Source organism: Somniosus microcephalus, chromosome 10, assembly GCF_052327205.1.
Source record: "Somniosus microcephalus isolate GS21.2 chromosome 10, FLI_Smic_1.0, whole genome shotgun sequence".
Classification (NCBI taxonomy): domain Eukaryota; kingdom Metazoa; phylum Chordata; class Chondrichthyes; order Squaliformes; family Somniosidae; genus Somniosus; species Somniosus microcephalus.
Window position 1 is genome coordinate 136538327 of NC_140996.1, and position 24566 is coordinate 136562892.

The following is a 24566-nucleotide window of genomic DNA, read 5'->3' on the forward strand; positions in this document are numbered from 1 at the left end:
AGTAGGCAGTGGCAGGCGTGATAGCCCATCAGCTGTTTTGTGCCCTTATACTCGATTTCATATTGGTGCGCCCCTAGAAAAAGGGACCATCTTTGTAGCCATTGCGCAGTCATCACCGGAACACCCTTCTTTGGATTAAAGATGGAGAGTGGTGGTCAGTCAGCAAGGTGAACTTCTGCCCGTGCAGATAGTGATTGAACTTTTTCACTCCCCACACTAGGCTGAGGGCCTCCCTGTCAATCTGGGCGTAGTTACACTCGGCTGAGGTTAGTGACCGAGACGCAAAGGCTACTGGCCTCTCCAAGCCGTCCGGGAATTTGTGCAACAGCACCGCACCAATGCCATAGGGTGATGCATCACACGCCAACCGAATTGGTAGTGCTGGGTTGAAATGAGCCAACACCTCTTTTGATGTGATCAATGCTTTGCTCTTCTGGAAAGTTCATTTACATTCAGCACTCCACTTCCATGGTACCCCCGTTTGCAGTAGGGTGTTCAGTGGGTGTAGTACGGTAGACAAATTCGGCAAGAACTTATGGTAGTAGTTCACCAGCCCAAGGAACGACCTCAGTTGTGACACATTTTCCGGTGCTGGAGCCTTGACTACTGCCTCAATCTTTTCAGGGGACTTATGTAACCCCTCTATCAATAACGTGGCCACAATACGAGATCTGCTTCTGGAAAAACTCGCATTTGTGGCGATTAGCTCGGAGCCCATATTCCTTCAATCTAGTGAGCACCTGCTCCAGGTTGGCGAGGTGATCACTGTCATTTTTGCCCGTGACCAGGATGTCGTCCAAATAACACTGGGTCCCTGGAATCCCTTGCAGGACTTGTTCCATTGCCCTTTGCCAAATAGCCGGAGCTGATGCTACCCCGAACACCAGCCGGTTGTATTGGTAGAGACCTTTATGAGTGTTGATCGTGAGGTACTGTTTCGAGGCTTCTTCTACCTCCATTTGCAGGTACGCCTGGGCCAGATCAATCTAGTGAAGCGTTTCCCTCCAGATAGCGAGGCAAAAATATCTTCAATCCGCGGAAGCGGATATTGTACAGTGTGAAGGACTGGGTTCACTGTCACCTTAAAGTCCCCACAGATGCGAACCTTCTTTGGTTCCCCAGGCGTATTACTCAACGACCTCTTCATTACAGGAACGATGGGTGTAGCCCACTCGCTCCAGTCCACTTTGGACAGTACTCCTGAACGTTCCAAACCTTCCAGCTCTGCTTCGACGGCTGGGCGGATCGCATAAGGTACCAGTCTGGCCTTAAAAAACTTTGGGCTTGCATTTTCCTCTATTTTGATCGTTGCTGTTATGCCTTTCAGTGTTCCGAGTCCCTGCTGGAACACTTCTTGTGCGTCAGTTAGCATTTTTGACAGTCGTCCAGGTGTGACATCGTTATCCTTTTTGGCATCTACAGTCAGTGCTTGCATGGAATGCCAATCTAGCTGTATCTTCCGGATCCATTCACGTCCTAGTAGTGGTGGTCCTCCATCTGGCAATACATATAGGTCCATTTTTGGTGTTTCCTTGCCGTTATATATAACGTTCACCCTTATTTTTCCTTTGGGGTAGACTTTTTGCCCCGTGTACGTCTTCAAGACAATCTTTGTATCTCTCAAGGGTATATGTGAGAATAGCCGCTTGTAGTCCCTTCGGTTTATGACTGCTGGGGCTGATCCTGTGTCCAATTCCATTTTCACTTGGACTCCTGCTATCTTGAGCGTGACCCAGATAGTTTGGTGATCCTCCATTTTGATCACATTATGTCGTTTCAGACAACCCAGCTCCTTGCTTCCGGAGTCTGTATCACTCTTCTGTTCGTCTGAACTACTCTCCGTCACCTTATGTACCTTCTTGTACTTCTCCTGTGGAGATTTCTTGCTGCTGGTTTTCTTTCCCGACCTCTAGACTCTTGCTTTGTGTCCTATTTTTCCACACTGTCTGCACACTTTGTCCTTGAACCAGCAATCATTATGGTCATGTGTTGTTCTGCCGCAGCGATAGCACTTCACTGTTCCGTATGACATTTCATTTTTGCCATATTCTTGCGGTCTCCGTTGTATCTCTGCAGCGCCCCGTGCTGCTGCTTCGTGTGATACTGCAATGCTGAAAGCCTTGTCCAGCGTAAGATCCTTTTCTGATAGAAGCCGTTTCTGGGTTCCTTCACTTTGAAGCCCACACACAAACTTGTCCCTTAAAGTATCTGCTAGTCCCGTTCCAAACTGGCAGTGTTTCGATAGCTTGCGCAGTTCCGTTAAATACTCAGCATTACTTTCATCTTTATGCTGGTTCCTTTTGTGAAACTTAAATCTTTCTGCTATCAGCAGCGGTGTGGGGTTTAAGTGGTCCTGTAGGATTGACACTATGTTTTCAAAATCCTTTTCTACTGGCTTCTCTGGGGTTACTAGGTTTTTGCACCCATTGAATTCAACAATACCAGCGCTTTCTTGTCATCTGGCACTTCATTCGCCTTGCAGTATACTTCTATGCGTTCAACATATGTCGTCCAATCTTCGACTTCATTGTCGAACGCTGTGATACTGCCACTCTTCGGCATTTTTGGGTGTGGTTAGACTGGCTTAAAATGGCGTCTCCCGCGCTTTCCTTTCTTCCCCGCTGCGGCTTAAAATCGCGTCTCCCGCGCTGCTGCCAACGCCGCTCTCGGCGGTCCTCGTGGCAAATGGCGACGCCCTGTGGGTTTTGTGCACTGCTGCCAACGCCGCTCTCTGCGGTCCTCGTGGCAATGGCCGTGCCTCGAGTTTTCCTGCACGCCTCTCTCCCCCGTTGACGCTGCTCGGCCCTTGACCACCGGCTGTGCTCTGCTCTCTCTCGTCTCTCTCCCCCGTTGACAGCGCTCGGTCCTGAACACCGGCTGCGCCCTGTGCGCTCTGCCCTCTCTCTCTCCCCCGTCGACGCTGCTCAGCCTTTTTCTGTGCCGCTCGGTCGGGCTCTAGCCCGCCGCTGTCCGGGAAGGGTCTGCGCAGTACCTGTTGCCAGCCCGTTTCGCTGGACCACCGTGACTGGAAAGCCAAGCCTGGCTCTCAACAGCCTCCCCTGCGATGCTCAAATCTCCGCTGGATGACTGGGTGGTTGCCCGTGGTCGACGCCCGTGCTTCTGGACTCGACCTTCTTCCACTGTTCTCCAGGAGCAAATCCCTGGGAGGTGATGCAGAGTTGCAGGTAGGTTCGAATCTGCGTCGTCGCCAATGTTATGTCCGTGTATCTTAATGTTGTGTCCTTCAATAATCAGACAACAGACTGCAGGGAACGATTCAACAGGTGTTTACTGAATGAGGGTTATTCTAGAACTAACTCTGCAGATCACTACTCAGGGTTTATATACAGGTGTGGTCACTGCCGGTACTACAGTATACAGGAGCTGTAAAAAGTAGTTCTCTCCCTTAAGGTATATATACATTACACTGAGCAGTTCATAAAACCTCTGCAGTTGCAGTTGGGCCAACCAGTGGTGATAGCCAAGCCTCTGCTCTGGTTTCCCAGTAGCAAAATTATCTTCAGAGGTCTTGTCACAGTCAGCACCTCCACATCTGATGCTAGTGCTGGATGCTCCTATGTAGGGGTTGGTATCCACATACAAAATAAATATACTGAGGCTTATAGACTATGGATAAGTTCACCTGGCACACCTGCAGGCTTGAATTGAGAGCAGTACATTTGCTCTGAAACATTTCAAACTTAATGCAGGGCAAGTCAGTGCATCTCTGAACAAGCAACACAACAACTGTCAGCGAACACGGTGGAACACAGTTCTGATCTCTCTGACATGACGTAACACTGCTTGTTCTTTGATGCTTGAACCACATGGTGACACCCTTGGCAGTTTGGAAATGACAAGATCTGACACCTTCAGTTGCTTGCTGAATTGGCCCATCATGTTCTTTGAAAGGGCTACCAATTAGTCCCACTTCCCTACTCTTTCCCCATAGCACTGCAAATGTTTCTTTTTCAAGTATATATCCAATTCCCTTTTAAAAGTTACTATTGAATCTGCTTCCACCACCCTTTCAGGCAGTGCATTTCAGATCATAACAACTCACTGTGTAAAAAAAAATTTCCTCATCTCCCCTCCGGTTCATTTTGCCAGATATATAAATGTAAGACATAAAGAGGAATAGTGTGGCACAAGATTGAAGTTGGAATAATGCTCTTTTCTGCCTTCTGGAAGCAGGGGATATCATTACCAGAAACATTTAATACCAACTTCAGAACAGCAGCCCTCAGCACAGTAACAATGCAGAGGTATCATTTATCACCCGTGCCATTCTTCTGAGTTAGTAAGAACAGAAGAAACTTTGGAACATAAAAAAAAATTCCTTCCACGAAAATATCTTTGCATCCCTAGTCTTGCATAAGGCTTAATAATTTTGCATTTGTATCCTTTAATTCTACGGTTGAAGTCTTAATGAAATAACCTGGAACAATCTACATTAACCATGGGCAAATTTTCGGGGTGGTAGCGGGCGTGATCGGAGATGGGTCGGATGGGAAAGTTGTTATTTTTGGGACCGGGTTAGGAACCCTCTGTCATCCCGCTCCCACACGCCTTTCCCCCAGGCACGACTGTCAGCCCCGACCTGACCGGCAGAGGCAGGCGACCCAATTTAAATTATTAGTAACTAGTTGTCAGACCCTTAACCTTACCTTTTAAATTTAACTGCATGGCCACGGGAAACATGCTGCCCGGGAACCACATCTGTCAACCTGAGGCGGGAGTTCAGTGGCCGTTGCTCCAGCTGATTAGTTGACAGCATCAAATGTACTATAAAAGCTGCCACCTGACAGATGATCACTTTCCTCAGCATAAGCTGTTTCTCACTGCATTCCCAGCACAGGTTCTGCAGGCTGCAGTCTTTCCAGCAAAGTCTCCATACAGTGTCACCTCATTGGAAGAACCTGTCTCACCATTGACAGATTGCTTCTGTCATCTCTACTTCACCTGCCATCTATTCCATCAGCATGGATGTCATTTATACTGTCTCACCTTGGTCCTCAGAATTTGACCATGATGATCCCCAACATCAGCAGCACATCAGCAGCACCAACAACAACACCACCAACCTTCTCCGCAATCACCTGATCCTGCACAGGATACAGGGCATCAGCACCCAAGCACATTGCTGCCCAGAAAGCCAGGGATGCCCTCATCATGGCCAGATTTACTTCGCTTAACGCTGTACACCCATATGACTGCCATATGATGCGCCAGGTTGGCACCACCCCACAGCGACACCATAAAGCATCCCTGCAATGCCCAAGCCATTCCTTTCACACTCATCACTATTGCGGCGGGGGTGGGGGGGGTACCATTATGTCTCACCATTCACTGCAACTCACTAAGCCACTTCCAAAGGTGCACACAAATCTGTCCAAGACCGAAAAGTGTTGAAAATAAAGATATTTAAGTTTGACAGCACATTAACGGAAACTTTACATAAACATTGGATAAAACACTCAAGTGGCCTCCTTGTGTATTGTTAGTTGGTATGAATGGACTAGGATGAGGGTGTGTGAGGGGTGGCTAGTGAGATGGGGATGTGATAATGTAGATAGAGAGGGATGGGTGGCGGTGCAAGGTATGTTGGTATGAGTAAGGATGTGCAGGGGTAGGGTTGGGAAGGCAGAGTGATGGGGATGTGATGAGAGGCACGGCAGGATGAAGGTGAGTGTGGCTTTGTACTCACGTTTCCTGATCTAGTGAGATCATTGAAACGTTTGCGGTGCTGCACCCAGGTCCTCCTGACCACATCCCTGCTGCAGCCCTCTGCCTCTGCAATCATTGTCAGTGTTTACAGCACTCCAATGCTGTAGTGCACTGACAGCACTATGTTACATGACTTTCATATCCAATGTGGCCATAGCCCCTTTAGAGATCTCAGCTGAAAATGTGTCATCAATTACATCACCAGACCCGTACCATTTAATTGGGCCGGGTAACGCACAGGGCGGGCTTAAAAGGCTCTATTAAGGGAAAGTCATTTTCAGCAGCGTGATAGAGCCAGTAGCGGGGTCGTGACCCGCCATGGCCATTGCCCACACCGGACCCGCACAGGTAGGCAAAATTCCGTCCCATGTCTTTTGTCGTTTTTAGTAATAGCAAGATTCGTGGTCCCTTTCATTTTTTCTTCTTCCAATTGAATCAAGTTCAATTCTGTGAGTCTCTCTTAATTACTGAGATTCCTCAACACCGAAATTTATTTTGTTGGAATATTTACTATTGCTGTTCTCTGAAATTTCCCCTAATGCATCAATATCCTTAGGAAGGTAAAGTGCCCAAAACTGCTTTACCAATGAATTATCCAAAATTAAAATAATTTGCTTTGACTCGTAATCAGATTCCCTTGATATGCATTCCAGTACTTGATTAACCTTTTAAATAACTTTACACTGACTGGACGCTTACCAATGAAAAGTCAACAATCATACCAACATCTTTTGTCAAAGAACAGCCATCAATTGGCACCTAAATTCGTTAGCGCCCCAAACCAGGGGCGAATCCAACAGTGCGCAGTGACGACATGCTGGAACAGAGAGAGCTAAAGACCATCCTAAATTTGTCCTTGGGCCTCATCATAATAATGCAGCTCGCCTGTCTGGGCTGATCCAATATCGGCTGGCGCTGAGTCTCAGGTGTATTTGTAGGGGGGAGATGATCGGGATGGTGCGAGGGTGGACCGACAGTGGCCCCCTGTTTTTTTGTTGTGCCACTCCTGCTCCTTATTACTCCTCAAATACCACATTCCTGCATGTTTTAATGCTTTTTTTGAGCGGCCTTCAATGATCTCTTTAAGGACATCACAAACTCCTACTAATCCAAACGAATTTAACAATCTGGATCTAAACTGGTATTTGCTCATTTCAGGTGGCTACTAGTTCAGATCGGGTGCAGGTACTAAATTTAATTTAGACCCCATTGTGTTTACATGTTTTGTTTGAGTTTTCCAATATTGTGCCAATTTTGTACTATAGACTAACATCTACCAGAAGGTGGGTGAAGACTACCTACTTTTATTTTACTTGGGATCCTTATGGGTATCAAAGAAAAGTTCCAAACTATCAGCCTGCACTTAGTTTAAACCCACGTCCCAGAAATGAACACTGTGCCACCCATTCTCCTATTATTTAGCTAGTAATTATTTGAATTTGCAGTGAACCCAGCTAATAATACCCAATTTCAGTGCCCTACAAGCAGTTTTCAAGCCCACCCTCTTCGCTGACAAATGGTCTGTAGCACAAGAGTGTTCTTAAATTGGAATCTGGGATTTAGTCCCTTTGTAGTTTTCCTTCTTGGGGTCTTCTTAGCATTCGGAACAGAACCTATACTTGCTCTCGCCATGCTGGGTCTATCGGGGTGAGCCGGGCAGAATTTCCAAGGTTGTCCTTAGATGTAACAGGGATGGCCAGAAGAAACACCGCCTTCCCTCTCTCCCTCCTGCACAATGCAGTGTATTGGGGATTCCACAAGAGACAGAGACCCGGCAGATCCATGTTCACCCCAAATTGCGGACTCTACCCCCTCCACCAATATCATGCCATAGTTCTGACTCCTCACCGCCCAACCTGCATTTCTACCCTGGAATATTTCTCTTGATGTGATGAAGATTACACATGATAAGTTGAGATAGAAGCCAAAAACCTAATTTAAGTGTTTTATTGGAAATATTTAAACATGTCTATATCAGATTATATTACGTTTAAGCAATCATGGCCACTTTAGGCAGGTAGTCCTCCTCTATAGGCTTCACTGTATGCAGGTACCCTGTCCATCCTGCTAACCTGTTGATGTGGATAATGGCTGAACCCATGAAGAACATAGCAATGGTTTCAAAATTAATGTTGACCTATTGGGTATATTGTTAATGTAACTTTGAGCTGCCAGATGATGGGTCAGGAGTGTTAAATATCATATGATTCCATATCCAATGAGCATATAAATATCAGGCAATCTCACAATACTTGGGTAAAATAGAGATGTGATTTTAATTTTTAAATCTTTGTCTAAAAAATGTAGCAGTTAGGTTGCCTATTGTGCTATCCATCAAATTTAAATTATCCAGTATTCTTCTGAACCATTGAGTCCAAATATGCTATTATATTCTGATGGACCATTCATCCTTCTGTATCTCCAGAGTTGAAAGGAAAGAACGATCTAGACTTAAAACTGTAAAGTTCAACGCCAACCCAGGAGTGATTGATGCCAAAGGGGTAAGTGAAGAAAATAATACTGATGTTTAGAGTATCCTGTTGTATATTAAATTAGATAGTTCCCAGAGCTCCATCTTCTAGACAACATGCAAGATCTCTAGCGAAGCTATGCTTGCATTAACTGTGGTTGAAAGATAGATTTACTCTCCTAAAGGTTTGCTTTGCCATGGATTCAATGGCCCATATTTTTCGATGCCTACGGATGTGTACGAGCTGTGTACACACCCGTAGGGACATCGGAAATGCTGGTTACAGGCATGCGAAGTGCATGCGCTGAAAACCGGCATTTCCGATCTGTCAAGAACGCTCTTGGAAACCCTTAGAAATTTTACACCTGGTAAAAGCAGGCGTAAGGCCTGCTTTTACTAGCATAAGAGTTGAAAAAAGTAATAAAAACATTTTTTTTCACTCATTTACAATTAAAAAATACTTTTACAAAAGGTAAGTTTATTTTTAGCCCCGTAAAAAACTTTAATTATTTTTTTCAAAAAATTATATTTTGTTTAAAATATTTAATTTAATGTAATTTTAACTCATTTTATAAATGTGATTTAAAAAAAAATGTAATGTTTTAGTGTCTTTTTGGGGTGCTCTCCATTCATATATTTGGCAGGTCTATCTGTCAAAAGTATGAAGGGAGTTTCCCTTCTCCTATTGGCTGGCCTGGCCCACGTGATCACAGGGATGCTTGCGAACTGCATGCACCCCTGGGATACGTGGGCCCTGCGCATTTCGACTGTGGAGAGGCCCAGGAGCGGAAGTGTCCAGACCTCGAGAGCCCTCGGGTAAGTTCGTAGATTTGTTTCCGATAGGAGGCATCCGCACGTAGGAAGCCTCCTATCGGAAATTACGGGCCAATGTATATTTACAATTAAAATACCCTGAATAATTTAATGTGGTGAACAGTATATTGCAAGCAAGTAAGTTCATACAGCATAAAAAGCATACAAAATGTGACTTTTTCATGTTTGTCTATTTAAAATACTGGGCACAGGCAATTTTTCCTGCATCTCTTGCATCACAATGCTACTTTTCTCATCAAAAAAGCAAGCAGAGTCAAAACTTATAAACATGTAAAACCATGCTCTTGATCTTTTATACGTGTGTAGTATGAAAACACAGTACTTAAAATTGTATAGAGTGAGGAACACAGTACCTAAAATTCAACAGACAATCCTTAAAACAGCAAAACAACGAGTCTGTGATGATGATCTTTAACTACAACAAATTTGATTGGGCATTTTTTGGTGAGGGTAAGGATTAAATTGTGTTGATTAATTAAAGTGTATATGTGACAGACATTTGAATAATATGGTTTTACAAATATTACAGACTTTTGCAGCAGTCAGACTTTGTGGTGAAGCAAGGTATTTAGAGATCATATTGCAAGCAACTGAAAATTCTGTATTAGTTAATTAGAGAAAATTAGCAAATGCTTAAACTTTTGCTAATTTGCTCAAGATAAAAATTGCATACAGTAAAAAAAATAACTAATTGCTAACTATTGTTTTAGAGGTTTATTTTGAGTAGGGTTTTACTCCTGCAAACACTACTTTGATTCTTAGCTTTATTATTGCAAAGTAATTGTTTTGAGGAAACAATTAGCTATGTTGAATCAACAAAGCAATTATTGCATGTTATTCTAAGTCTTCTAAAAACAATGAAGAATTCTGTAGGTATGAACAGAATGCGGTTGATACAAATTCTTCTCATTAATATTTGTTCACTGTTCATTTACTTTATTACACTTTTAACCTTTAGCTTTCTGTATATCCATTCATCTATTTATGAAAGTGTAGTTGTTGCATTCAATAAGCAAGTAGCAACCGCATTCATTGTAATTTAATTATATTTGCTGAATTTCATCTACATTGGTAATAGAAGTCCTCAATTTAGTCTAACTGAAATATCCTAAGGAATAATTTATTCAAGCTGTTTAAGCTACAAATGTCGATAAACAATCATAGTTAATGGTCTTGGAATTGGCTAGAGGAAAAATATGGGTAGTGAACAAAGGTACAAGTCAAACATAGCACATAGGTTTTATTCCAATCAAACTTTCTAGTAATGTGACCTATATAAGAGTCAAGTGCAGGCAGATTGTTTACTTTTAAGTTCTGCTTTGGCTTACGGACAATTGAACCGATTACTATCATCTGAAGTATTCTGAATTTTTAAAAAAATAAATTTTTTTCCCTTCACCAGCTTTGACAATTTTCTGCTCTCTTCACCTCTCCTGAAGACATTGACTCCAAGTTGGCATGGGGTTCAGTAGGTGCCTGTCACTTTCTAGTTTCTTGTCCAAGTGGCCATTATTAATGTCTAAGCCCTGGATGGGAGTATCAGCTGTCTACTTAACTTTGGGAAGCATCACTGCAGAATTCGATCTTGTCCTCACCTAACATCCACACATGTGCACTTCCAGCAGGGGGTCACTAGATGTCAATCAGAAGTGGAAATTCTGGCTGATTTTTCCTTCCCAAACCAGGGGGCATTGAGACCATTTGTGTCTCCCACTGAGATCAACTAAGTATAGAACGCGAGACCATCCAGTTCGATGTGGCTCACCTATTCATTGTGTAAAACTTCTGAGCCATCCAAGGGGCTTTTTAAAATGTTTTTGTTGTCAAAGGGGCCCATCACAATTTCAGAAAAGGAAGCAGTCCAGAACAACCATGTGTTTTTATCAAGGTAATATTCATGTAGGCAATGCATTATCATACAGTATTATTAACTGTAACAAAAAAAGCTTTCCCTCCATCTTTACAGGAATGCCATTACCCTTCTAAACAAGGTATTGTGCACTCATTCATCCAGTGGATTGTTTATTTAGTTTGACTTTCTCAAGTGTATCTATGTGCAGCCTCCCTCTGGATGTAAAGGATCCTATTACTATACCATGTGCTGCCTTGGAAAATGGATCAAGTTTTACTTGGGTTGGAACTTGCAATTGCGTTTTGTTCAGTTACCCTCATTGAATATAATAATCCTAATAAAATAACAAGAGTGCTCGTCTATTGGAAGTGATATTACAGGTAGACTATCCTTTATCCGAAAACCTCGGGACCAGCCGAGTTTCGGATAAAGGAGAATTTCGGATTTCGGAAGGTGGGTCGGCGGGGGTCCGCGGGGGGGTCGGCGGGGGGTCGTGCGCACGACTTACGCTGACGCTCAGCGTAAGTCAGTCGGGGCCGGCGGGGTACGCGGGGGGGGGGGGTCGGCGGTTGTCGGGGCTGGCGGGGTCCGCGGGGGGGTCGGCGGTTGTCGGGGTCCGCGGGGGGGTCGGCGGGGGGGTCGGCGGCTGGCGGTTGTCGGGGCTGGCGGGGGGTCGTGCGCACGACTTACCCTTTATCCGAACTTCCACAACCGGAACCCTCTAAAAACCGAAGGTTTTTTCGTTCAGCGTAAGTCGTACGCACGACTTACGCTGAACGAAAAAACCTTCGGTTTTTAGAGGGTTTCGGTTTTCGGAAGTCCGGATAAAGGGTAGTCTACCTGTACCACCAAGGAAAACATTGTAACACTTGTATTTAAAAACTAAGCAAAACTCTTCAGGTCACAGCACTGAAAACCTGAATTGGCTGAGTGTTCTGCTGCTACATATCTATTTTTTTTTAAATCCAGATCAAGGAATTGCCTTTAACGTTCTGTTTAGTATAATTGGCATCAAATGAAAGGCACATAAATGGGCATGTGACCACTTCCTTTGGGCTTCATTTAAATTGTTCTATTTGACAGTGCATTAGTAGGTGCATAGGCCACCTCCCCGGTGGTTTATTCTGTTAACTTACCTTTCACTTTTACAGATTTCTAACATGTTAATGACCTAAAGGTACAGACATGTATCTGCTGTCTGGCTGCATGCTATTTCCAACACCGGTGGCATTAGAAGTTTGGTCCCAGATGAAAGCCAATTGCACCAATGATTCTTCCATTCACCCGCAGTTTACAGTTTAGATTAAGTTGCCCTTTAATGTGTGTAGCTGTTTACAGTTCCTTGATGGGATGTAATGAAAATTCAGCAGTGTGAATCTTGAATAGCACAAAGGGACATTTAGTCAGCTACAAAAATATCTTAAAGTAAAAAACCATAACACAGCTTTGAGAGATGCATAAAAGGTGTAGTTAACCAAGGTCATGCTGTTCCCATGGCAATTTTCTCATGGCTTTTGTTGGTTTCTATCTGTTTCATAGGCCCCACCAGTTTTTTTTTCAGTATATGATTTAATCATGCTTCTGACGAGATAATGCTTTAAAGTATGCCCTTATTTTGCAAAAACGTATGCATTTTGTTCTGGTAGACCTAAATTTTGAACCCTTCTTAATATTTAATGAAACAGCCTAGTTTTTAAAGACTGGCCGTGATCGTGCCAGCACTCAGAGGGCAGGTTCAGAGGCGGGTCAGGTGTCAAAATGGCAAAGATTGACAGCGGGTAGGGAACCCGCTGTCAACCCGCTTCCGTGCGAGTCTCCCAGATGGCGGGTCAGTCAGCGCAAAACAAACCCGACACCAAGCAGCGGGGGAGGCAATTCAAATCATTAACTCGGTTGTTAACACCCAATTAACTGCTATTTCAATTTTATGTGCTCCCCCATGGGTTACCCGCTGCTCGGGGAACACGTCAGCTCACCATGTCGTGAGTTGAGTCTGCATTGCATTATCTGATTACCTGACAGCTGCAGAAGTTCTATAAAGGTTACCATGTTGCAGCTGTTCACTTTCAGAGCTCAGAAACTGTTGCTTACTGCATTTGGAAGACATATAGAGCTTTGTGCAGCTTGCAAGTGTTTGTAGCCAACTCTCCACCCAGTTCCACCTCATTGGAACAACCTCTCCCAGCATTCACAGATTTGCTTCTGTCATTTCTCTCACCTGTCATCTATTACATCAGAATGGGTACGGTTTACACTCTCTCACCTTGGTCCTCAGAATCTGACCACGAAGACCCCAACACCAGCAGAACCAGGCACCCCAACAGTCACAATAACAAGAGCGCCAACCTTCGCCTCAACCATCTGATGCTGCACAGGGCAGAGGGCATCAGCGCAGGGCTGGACTTTGCCGGAGGCGGTAACCCCAGCACAGGGTTTATAGGCAGAGGACGAGCTTCCTCAACATGACTGAGCAGCAGTGCCAACGGAGGCTTAGGCTATTGCGCCAGGAAGTGGCGGACAATTGCAGATTGCTGGAGCAAGAGCTACAGCCCAGAGGAGTGGGTGGACACCCTTTACCATAGCTGTGAAAGTCACCCTTGTCCTCAACTTCTTCACCTCAGGCTCCTTCCAGGCATCTGCAGCAGACGTTTGCGGCATATCACAGTCGGCTGCACACAGATGCATTATGCAGGTGACCGATGCCCTATGTGACAAGTCAACAAATTATATAAACTTTGCAACTGATGAAGCCAGTGCTGCTGAGTGCGCGGTTGGCTTTGCGGCTCTGGCTGGATTCCCACGGGTGCAGGGCATAATCGACTGCACACATGTGGCCATCAGGGCACCCCATTATAACCCAGCAGTGTTTATCAACCACAAGGGCTTCCACTCCCTCAATGTGCACCTGGTCTGCAACCATGGGAAGATCATTCTCCATTTTTGCGCCAAGTTCCCTGGGAGCTGGAATGACTCCTACATCTTGTGCCACTCCACCGTTCCTCAGCTCTTCATACCTCCAAACAGTCTTTCCCGCTGGCTGCTTGGAGACAAGGGCTATCCATTAAAGACATGGCTCATGACACCTTTGAGGAGGACAACAAATGAGGCTGAGGAACATTGCAATCAAAGTCTGATCTCCACCAGAAGTGTCATAGAGCAGACGATTAGGTTGCTTAAAATGCACTTCAGATGCCTGGACAGATCTGGAGGAGCCCTGCAGTATGCACTAGCCAGGGTCTCCAGAATTGTTGTGGTCTGCTGCGCCCTGCACAACATAGCGCAGCAGCAAGGCTTAACGCAGCATGAGGAAGAACGCACAGTGCGCACAGCCTCTTCAGAGGAGGAGGAGGAGGAGGATGAGTTGAGGACGACGATGAGGAAGTACCAATGCCACCAGTACACAAACACATTGCTGCCCGTGAGGCGAGGAATCACCTCATCATGGCCAGATTTAGCTAAGTTCATGCTACACAGACATGTGGCTGCCACATGTGTTGGCACATTGGCATCAGCCCACATCAACACCATTAACCATCCCTACAATGACCAGACCTACCTTATCAACCTCACCATCGTTGATGGAGATTAAAGTATCCCTGACCATCAACTCTGCCACTTCCAAGTGACAACACACATTTGCAAAGGAACAATATTTGAAGGATTTAAAGATTTATTCCACAAATTAAAATTAACAGAAGCTTGTCATTAACATTGAAAGAAACACCCAAGTGACTACCCTTATGACTCTATTTGTGTGTCATCATTCTTTTCCGAGTGCTTCTACGTGGTGCAACCCCATATTTGACCCTGAAATGAGCTTCTGACCACATATCCGCAGCATAACGAAGAACGCCTATTTCCACCTCCGTAACATCACCTGTCTCCACCCTTGTCTCAGCTCATCCGCTGCTGAAACCCTTTGTTACCTCTAGACTTGACTATTCCAACACACCCCTGGCTGGCCTCCCACATACTACCTTACGTAAACTTGAGGTCATCCAAAACTCCGCTGCCCATGTCCTAACTTGCACCAAGTCCCATTCACCCATCACCCCTGCGCTTACTGACCTACATTGGCTCCCGCTTAAGCAGCGCCTCGTTTTCAAAATGTTCATCCTTGTTTTCAAATCCCTCCATGGCCTCGCCCCTCCCTATCTCTAATCTCCTTCAGCCCCACAACCCCCCCGAGATATCTACGCTCCTTTAATTCTGCCCTCTTGAGGATCCCTGATTATAATCGCTCAACCATTGGTGGCCGTGCCTTCTGTTGCCTAGGCCCTAAGCTCTGGAATTCCCTGCCTAAACCTCTCCGCCTCGCTACCTCTCTTTTCTCCTTTTAAGATGCTCCTTAAAACCTACCTCTTTGACCAAGCTTTTGGTCACCTTGCCTAATTTCTCCTTATGTGGCTCGGTGTCAATTTTTTGTCTTTTAATACTCCTGTGAAGTGCCTTGGGACATTTTAATACATTAAAGGCGCTGTATAAGTACAAGCTGCTGTTGTTGTGGCTTCAGCAGAGGTAGCGGCAGTCTGCTCACTTCCCTGCTGCATCTGCTTAGATGCCTTTGGCAGTCGTCCTCTGGGTTTTGAAGCCTGTGATGGCCCCATCAAAGTGTGCTCCTCCTGCGACTGTGCAGTGGCAGACTCGACCATCACTGTCCGTGGAGGCATCTGGGGCTCTGACTGAGGGGTAGGCAAGGGGGTTGAAGTGTGCTTGGAAAGGAGCCCCCACTTCCATGTGCCCTCCCACCATCACTCCTGTCATGGGCCACCTGCACTTCTCTGCTAGCAAGTAGCTGGAGAACACCTTCCTGCACATCAGTGGGGCCATGAGGACCCATGTTCATACTGTCATTCCTCCTAGCAAGACCTCTATGAACCTCTGGTTTCTCTCCTCCATAGATGCCCATCTATTCTCCATAGATGCCCATCTATTTTGAAGGGAGACCATGTGCTCATGCGACTGGTGCATTAGGTCCTCCGTGCAGGTGGCCATCCTATCCATGGAGGAACCAGCAGTCGCAATTGCGTGCGCCACAGTGATGATCATGCTTGAGATGGACTCCTCCATTCTCTGCACACTCGCAGTCACCCCAGTTGCAAAACCTGTCAGAGCCTCCTGCACTTGTTGCTCCAGCTCCAGGACCTCCCTCTTCCTTGATAGTCCCCGAGGCTCAGCGTCTGCATGCAGCTGAGCAGAGCTAGGAGACGAGGGGCAGGATTTTCATTGGGCCGTGGAGGCGGGATTGGAGGCTGTGGGGGGTTAAAATCCCGAAATCGGGGGGGGCACGAACCCATCCCGCCCCCAACCCGCCTCCATGCAGTTTCAAAGGAGGTGGGTACCCGACCCGCACTGGGACCCGCCTCCCCGAGGCGGGAAGGGGATTAGTGCCAATTAACTGCCTGTTAACAGGAAGTTAACAGGCAGTTTTTAGCCTAATCCCTATTTTAATTGAAGTGTGGGATTCCTGACAGCTCCAAACCACGCCAAGTTAGCGAGGTGGGCCATCGGGCTGAAGGGCTTGGAGGGGTCGAGATGTCCGGTGTTCAGGTGAGTGATGGGTGCATGAGTGCAGAGGTAAGTTTGGTGTGTTTAAAGTGTTTAAAGAAGTTTTACTTACCTTTACAGCCTTCCTTCCTTCAGGTCTCGGGAGTCCCTCATCTCACCGGCACAGAAAGCAGAATGGCCGCGATCTGTCAAAAATTGCAGCAGTCAGCTTTCTGTTCCGGAGAGATCTCTAAATCATCCTGAGAGGAAGGAATTAACTTAGAGTACAGATTGTCAGTGTTTGACAGCTCAAAAGGTCTTGACAGCTGAAATATCAATCTGTGACGTCACCTGTTGCCGGGTGGCCCTTAATTGGCCTGCTGAGCCCACTGGGCGAGCTCAACAAGGTCAATCAAGTCAAAATCGCATGGGTTGGCTACAACTCGATGGAGGCGGGACTACAACCCCGAAAGTTGTAGTCCCGCCTCCTACCCGCCTCATCTATGAAAATCCAGCCCAAGGTGTCTCCACTACTGACCTTGTCTCCACCATGTGCTCTTGCTCATGTGTGATGTGTGAGACACCAGGTGACAACACTACTCTATCTCGCGATGGACCCAGCAAGGTGATTGTATCTGTGCTGGTGCTGGCTTGCCTTGTCAGAGGTGATGCTGCGCCCTCATAGGCTGGAGCCTCCTCTGAGGTGTGCTCCTCCAGTTCCTCATGGACAGTGGGGAGCGGGCGCTTGATGGACCTGTGGGAGAGTAAAGACATCAGTTAGATATATGATATGTACATTGCATACACATACCATTATGTACATTGAGCAATCAATTCCGGTTGACAGCAGCCCCCATATGAGTGACTGATGAATGACATGTAGGTGTATGGGAATGACTCTGGCACCAGGTTGTTCAGATGAGCCCTGTTATGTTCATAACTAAATAGACGTTTTCATTATGAACAGCTAGCTTGAGCTAGTCATTTATTCAGCCATGTGGACTAGTGTACAGGCATCCATCTTGACTACTGCCTTGTGGGTAGCCTCCTACTAAACATACAGCTCCACCTAGTGTACCATTCTAGAATGACATGTTACTGATCATTACATCCCCCTTCCTTAGAGGTTAAACAAAATCAATATCAAATCAATCATAATGACATAAACATCTTCACAACAGTCAACACATTTTCAAAGCTTTACTTTATGAACTCTAAGCTTTTCATTCTTTTATTATAGTTTTCTTTGTACTCAAAGATTAAGTCGATCAGGCTTTTTTACTTCACGTGTGGATCTTCTCAGCACAGGTAAGTCTGATGTGGTTTCATGAGAGCCTGCATGTGTGTTTGTGTTAGATTGTTCTGGTGGTGAGTGACAAGATTCAGTTGCGGCATTGTCATCGATTTGCTCTTGGATAGTTTCTTGTGTTTTCAGGAGGGAATGGCGGTTCCTCCTGAGAATCTGTCCTTCCTCAGTTCTAACGGTGTATGACCTTGGTCCTACTTCCTCAAGAACTGTAGCTTTCCTGTTCCATGCATTTGGATCCTCAATCCTGACAACATCATCCCTTGTCAATGGTTTCAGAGTTTTGGATGACTTGTCATAGTGTGATTTCTGTTTCAGCTTTAACAGTTGAAGTCTCTGTCTTAGTTCCTTACTCTGCTTTTCTTTTGCACAGCAGGGTAGCGTGGTGTGCAACTTGCGACCCATTAGGAGCTCAGCAGGTGAAGAACCAGAGTCTAGAGGGGAGGCTCGGTAGCTCAGCAGGGCGAGATAAGGATCAGACTTGCTTTCTGTTGCTTTCTTCAGTAGCTGTTTGAGAACTTGAACACCTTTCTCTGCCTTACCATTCGACTGAGCATACAGAGGACTGGATGTGATGTGTTGAAAGTCATAATGTGCTGCAAACTGTTGCCACTCCTTACAGTTGAAGCACGGACCATTGTCGCTAACAGCAATCCTGGGAATTCCATGTCTGGCGAAGATGGATTTAACATGCATTATGACACTGCTTGCTGATGTGCTTGAGAGCAGCGCCATCTCAGGATAGTTAGAATAGTAGTCGATCACTATTAGATAGTCTTTACCATTCAAATGAAAGAGGTCCATACCAACCTTTTGCCATGGTGCTGTTGGTAAGTCAGCCACTATCATTGGTTCCTTTGCTTGTTTGTTTTGGTGTTTCTGACACGTGTCTCATATGCCTATCATGTTCTCAATATCCTTATTTATGCCAGGCCAATAAACAGTGTCTCTTGCTCTCCTTTTGCATTTTTCAATTCCGAGGTGTCCCTCATGAATCTTTTTGAGCATGTCTTGACGTAGAGCCTGTGGAATGACTATTCTGTTCTGTTTTAGTAATAGTCCACTTGCGACACTTAACTCTGACCTGATGTGAAAGTACTTTGGACAGGAACCGTTTGGCCAACCATGATGAATGTTCTCTATTACTGTTTGTAACACTATCTTTTACTGTTTCTTCTGCTATTTGCTTTGATTGTGTCTGACACGGGCAGCGCAGCAGTGACCATACTCACATGAACATCCACGTCTTCCTCAGTAGAGCTCACATGACTCATTGTGGGTGCTCGGGATAGTGCATCTGCTAATACTATGTGTTTGCCTGGTGTGTACATCAGTTCAAAGTCATATCTTTGCAGCTTCATCATGAGTCGTTGAATCCTTGGCGACATCTCATTCAGGTTTTTTTTTTTATGATGGCAACCAGTGGGCAGTGGTCTGTCTCAACTGTGAGGGTGGGAAGTCCATATATGTAGCCATGGAACTTTTCTAGTCCAACTACCAAGCCTAGACATTCCTTTCCAATCTGGGCGTATCGACACTCAGTATCAGTCATAGACCTGGAGGCATAGGCAACAGGCTTCCAATCTTCACCCTCTGCTTGTAGCAGCTAGGCCATCTTTTGATGCATCTGTTGACACTTTGATTCTCTTTGTTGGGTCCAAGAGGAGAAGTACAGGTGTGGTTGTCAGCAGTGTTTTGAGGTTCATCCACTCTTGTTCATGTCTTTCTGTCCATGCGAACTCATTTGTTTTATGTAGCAGGTCTCGCAGACAGGCTGTCTTGGCTGACAAGTTAGGAATGAACTTTCCAATGAAGTTTATCATCCCCATGATGCGTAGCACTCCTTTTTGATCAGTGGGTCAGGGCATTTTGAGTATGGCGTTTACTTTTTCCATATCTGGCTCTATTCCTTTACCAGATAGATTATCTCCTAGGAAAGTGATTTCCTGGACGCCAAACTGACACTTGGCTTTGTTGAGCTTCAGTCCATTCTGGCGTATGCTCTGTAGCACTTTAGTCAGTCTCTCATTGTGTTCTTTCAGTGTGGAGCCCCAGATGATGATGTCATCAACATAGACCCGAACTCCTTCCAGACCTTCAATTATGTGTTCCATCGCTCTATGAAAGATTTCAGATGCAGATATTATCCCAAAAGGCATTCTGAGGAAACAATACCTGCCAAATGGTGTGTTGAAGGTACAGTATTTGGTGCTCTCCTCATCCAGTTTTAGTTGCCAAAATCCTTGTGAGGCATCGAGCTTTGTGAAATATCTGGCACCTGACATTTCACTGGTGATTTCTTCTCGCTTGGGAATCTGGTAGTGTTCACGTTTTATGTTTGCATTTAAGTCCTTTGGATCCATGCATACTCTTAGATCATTGTTCTTTTTCTTTACACATACCATGGAGTTAACCCAGTCTGTTGGCTCTTCGACTTTCCTGATGACTCCTAGTGTGGTCATTCTGTCCAGTTCTTTCTTGAGCCGGTCACGCAGGGGTGCTGGAACTCTCCGTGGAGCATGTACCACTGGCTGAGCATCCTCCTTTAGCTGGATCTTGTAAGTGAATGGTAGAACTCCAAATCCTTTACTCACTACAGAATCCACCGAGTCATCTGGTCTGCTTGTGGCACAGTTTATACGGTAGACTCTCTTGACCAGTTCTAAGTCCTCATAAGCTTTGTCACCTAGTAGTGAATCAAGTCCTTCAGCCACAACAGAAAACATGAGATGATGCACTTTGTCTTTGACTGTCACTTTAAGTGTGCATACACCTAAGCTATCTATTTTCTGTCCATTATAGTTCTTCATTAGTACTGACTTTTTCTGTATTTTGGGCTTTTCTTTCGTATTTTTAATGTCACTTATACTGATTAAGTTTGCTTTTGCCCCAGTGTCTAGTCTCAATGTAACTAATGCTCCATTTACCTGCAGTAGCATCATCCATTTGTCCTCTTTTACTGCATTAACTTTATGTTCAGCATTGTCCATTCCTGAAGGCTGCACATTTTCTGTATCCTTTTCGACATTGTTACATGACACCATTCCTACAAAAAATGTCTCACTTAAATCAGTGTCCTCAATCACATTGACTTGTTGCCCTTTCTTTGTTTTTACTTTTGAAATGCATTGTTTGGCAATGTGATTCTTTCCATTACATTTTGTGCACATTTTCCCAAACGCAGGGCATTGTCTTGACTGGTGCTGGTAACCGCAGCGTTTACAATTAAAAGTTCCATCCTCCGATTGCTTTGCATTTCTGTTCTGCCCACGTTTCTTCCCCTCGTAGGACACAGCACCGACAGCAGCACAGTCATTCACTACAGTCGCATTATTATTAATTTCACTGAAAGTCTTTGCATGCTATTGAGCTAGCTCACTGGCATGGCATATTTTCACAGCATCCTCCAATGTTAGTTTGGTTTCTCTCAACAAACGTTCCCTGACTTTTTTATCATGAATACCAAACACAATCTGGCCACGAATCATGGATGATTTCAGTTCAGAGAAATTACATGTCTGTGCTTTCAGTTTCAGATCGGTCACAAAGCTATCAAAAGTCTCATTTTGCTGCTGTGTCCGTGAACGGAACATGTACCTCTCATAAGTCTCGTTCTTTTTGGGAGAACAATGTGTATCAAACTTCTTTAGCACATCGTCCATTTTTTCTCTGTCCTCCTCTTGATCAAATACAAACGTATTAAATACCTCTATCGCCTGCGGGCCTGCAACCGTGAGCAGCAACGCTATTTTCCTTGCGTCTGGCTTCGTACCGAACCCAATGGCAGCAGTGTAGAGTTCGAATTGTTGTTTGAAAGTCCGCCAATTGCAGTCGACATTCCCGGTGAGTTTCAAACCCTCCGGTGGCTTTAAATTCTCCATGTCGCGTTTCACAATATTCAGCAGATATTACCAATCCTGGTACCATGTTATGTTCATAAATAAATAGACGTTTTCATTATGAACAGCTAGCTTGAGCTAGTCATTTATTCAGCCATGTGGACTAGTGTACAGGCATCCATCTTGACTACTGCCTTGTGGGTAGCCCCCTACTAAACACACAGCTCCACCTAGTGTACCATTCTAGAATGACATGTTACTGATCATTACAAGCCCCTCTCTCTGTCCCCCACTTCCAGCTGGCCCACCGTTCTAGTGATCTGCAGGGCAGCTGCCTCTGCAAGAGTCAGAATGGCCAATGATTGAGGGCCACCTCCTGTTTTCTCCCTCTCCCTCGTGTTGTGGGCTCTCTTCTCCTGCAAGGAGGGAAAGAGGAGAAGGTTGAGTGAGACTGATGGAATGAGTGCAAGGAACGGATGTGTTAGATCTTTATAGGGAGACTATAATGGAGTGGGGTGGCTGTAACAAGTCGCATCCTTTACTGTGCTAGTTGGTGTCATTACATTAGGACGAGGGTGAGTGTGAGGGGTGCATAGTAAGATGGGGATGCAATAATGTAGATGAATAGAGTGGGATGGGTGAAGGTCCATGGGATGTTGCATCAAGTTACGATGTGCAGGAGTAGGGTTGAGAATGCTGAGTGATGGGGAAGTGATAACAGGTACAACAGCATGAAGATAAGTGTGGCTTTATACTCACTTTTCCAGGTCGTAGAAGATCATGAAAACGCTTGCGGCACTGAACCCAGGTCCTCATCACCACACACCTGCCTGTTACCTCCTCAGCTATTTGCAGCCAGGCTGCCTTGGTCTCCTGGGGAGGTCTCTTCCACCCACTGGCAGGGAAGAGAACCTCCCTGCGTGCTCGGACTCCCTCCACAAGAACATGGAGGGAGTCATCACTGAAGCGAGGAGCAACCCTCTGCCTTTCTGAGGCCATTCTTGGAGCAGAACAAGGTATATCTGTAATGCATGCTTTAAATGGAGCAAACAAAATGAAGTGAGGCCATGAGCCCTTTAAATATACTGACAAAAGAAGCATCAGCGTTGATGTCACCTGACCCGCACCTTGTACTAGGGTTGGGGAATGCGAAGGGCGGGCTTAGCAAGGTCCATTAACGGAAAATCTTTTTTCTAGGTGGGATGTAGACGGCAGCGGACTCATAGCCCGACAATGACCTCTCCTGCCCCGGTCCCGCCTCGGTCGGCAAGATCTCGGCCTATAGTGTAGAAATTGAGCTTGATTGTACCTGTATGATGAGCATCAAACAGGCACAATGAGGCCCAATTTCTACACCATAAACTTTAAAAACTAGGCTGTTTTATTAAATATTAAGAAGGGTTGAAAACTTAGGTTTACCAAAACAAAATGCATTCCCTTTTGCAAAATAGGGACATACTTTAAAGCATTATCTCATTGCACCTGTTTATGCCCATAAAACAGGCACAATGAGGCTGATTTCAGGGACCAATTTCCTGTACCCCAAAAATGCCTAAAAAAAAGTCTGACCCAAAATTGGGTTGGGTCATTTTTCAGGCATCCCTAGCGGCCACCTAAAACAGGCGTTGGGTTCCTTACATATGTAAATGAGAGGCCCAATGCATGTTTTAGGTCCCCACACATAAATTGGGCAGTGATGAACAGGACAGACATGCCTTGCTCAGAATTCTTCAGTGGCTGCTGCGGCCACCAATTAAAGGTAAGTTTCTTTAAACAAAATGTTAAAAAACTTTCCTGTAGAGTCCCGCTGACTCCACAGTCATCACGATCGCCCCTTCCTCGTTGCCCACTCCAACCCTCCCTCTTGGCACTTGGCTTCCAGCGAGCCCACATTCGTCAACTTGAAGTGCGCGAGCTGGCTGTGGAGGTGTGACATGCACTGGCAGCTTTCACAAAAAATGTTAATGAAGCCCGAGACCCAATTTCCGGCTGTCCTCGGGCCTCCCGGTTGCGCAGTGCCGAGTCTGAGCTCAAATGGGAAGAGAATGGGGACAGGGCAGGGGAGTAGAGAGGGCAACAGAGGACAATGAAGGGGTGTGTGGCACTGGGCCTGCACCCATTTCTTTACAGTGGGGAGGAGGTGGAACATGGATTGAAAGGGGGAGGTAGACAGGGACAGGGGAGGGAAGAAGAGATGAAGATGAGAGGGAAAAAGTTGGAGGTAAGGGGGCAACAGTAGATGGGAAAGGTTTTGGTGGCGCTGGGACAGAGCCAATTATCCTCTCAGTGGGAGGGGTACTGCACGGCCCAGGGTCTCATTCTATCTCTGTGGGGGGATTGCCTACCTGATGATGCCTCATCAACAGTCCTTCAAACACTGCCAAGAAATTCCCTGTCAGTTTATAAGTTTATCTCTCTCAACTGCTGGCTCCTGGATGCTATACCCTTCTTTTCATGCTTATGCCTGTGTGGTTGAGTTGCAGTTCTCACTTTCTCCGGCATTTACCTCTCACTTCATGTCACTTAGCTTCAGTCCCATATACCTGTAGTCTTTATGATCTCCCATACCCCTGCGACACCTCTTGTGGACTCCATTTTGAAAAATACTTCTGTTTTATGAGTTGTGTCCTCAACGATTCCTGCCAATAGCTGTTTTACCAACAGTTTCAGAGGATAGTCACCCCTCTGAGAGATAAAGGGCTGGCAGTGGAAGAGGAAGGAGTGGTGATTATCCATAGGCTAGAGCAGGAACACCCAGAGCAAATTATCTTCTTAAGAGGTTTGCAACTGTAGGTAAGTGGGCACCAAAAAAATAATGAGATGGTTCAGGAGGAGGGGGAAATAAAAATTCAGTTAGTAATGTAATAGTAAAAGGAAACTAAATAATTAGAGGCACAGGCACTATATTTTGCAGTCCAGACTGAGAGTCCAGTTTTCTTTGTTGCCCCCCACAGGCTAGGGTAAGGAGTATTTCAGAAAGACGGGAAAAGATTATGCAAGGAGAGGGTGAGCAATCGTTGGAGCCAATGAGAGAGGAAAGGGAAGGCCTGA

The 24566-nt window shown here is 45.5% G+C and overlaps 1 protein-coding gene across 12 annotated transcripts in view; it reads left to right on the top strand.

Annotated features, from left to right (window-relative positions):
* The window catches only part of dlg2 (discs, large homolog 2 (Drosophila)), a 1642261-nt gene that overhangs the window by 1489899 nt on the left and 127796 nt on the right, over window positions 1-24566 (top strand). For all 12 annotated transcript variants that reach the window (XR_015079731.1, XM_085998865.1, XM_085998867.1 and 9 more), the window contains one exon: window positions 8153-8228. Coding sequence is in view for 11 of the 12 variants with exons in the window: in XM_085998865.1 (XP_085854991.1) it covers window positions 8153-8228 (76 nt within the window). In the remaining variant the exon portion in view is untranslated. The remainder of the gene's footprint in view (window positions 1-8152; window positions 8229-24566) is intronic.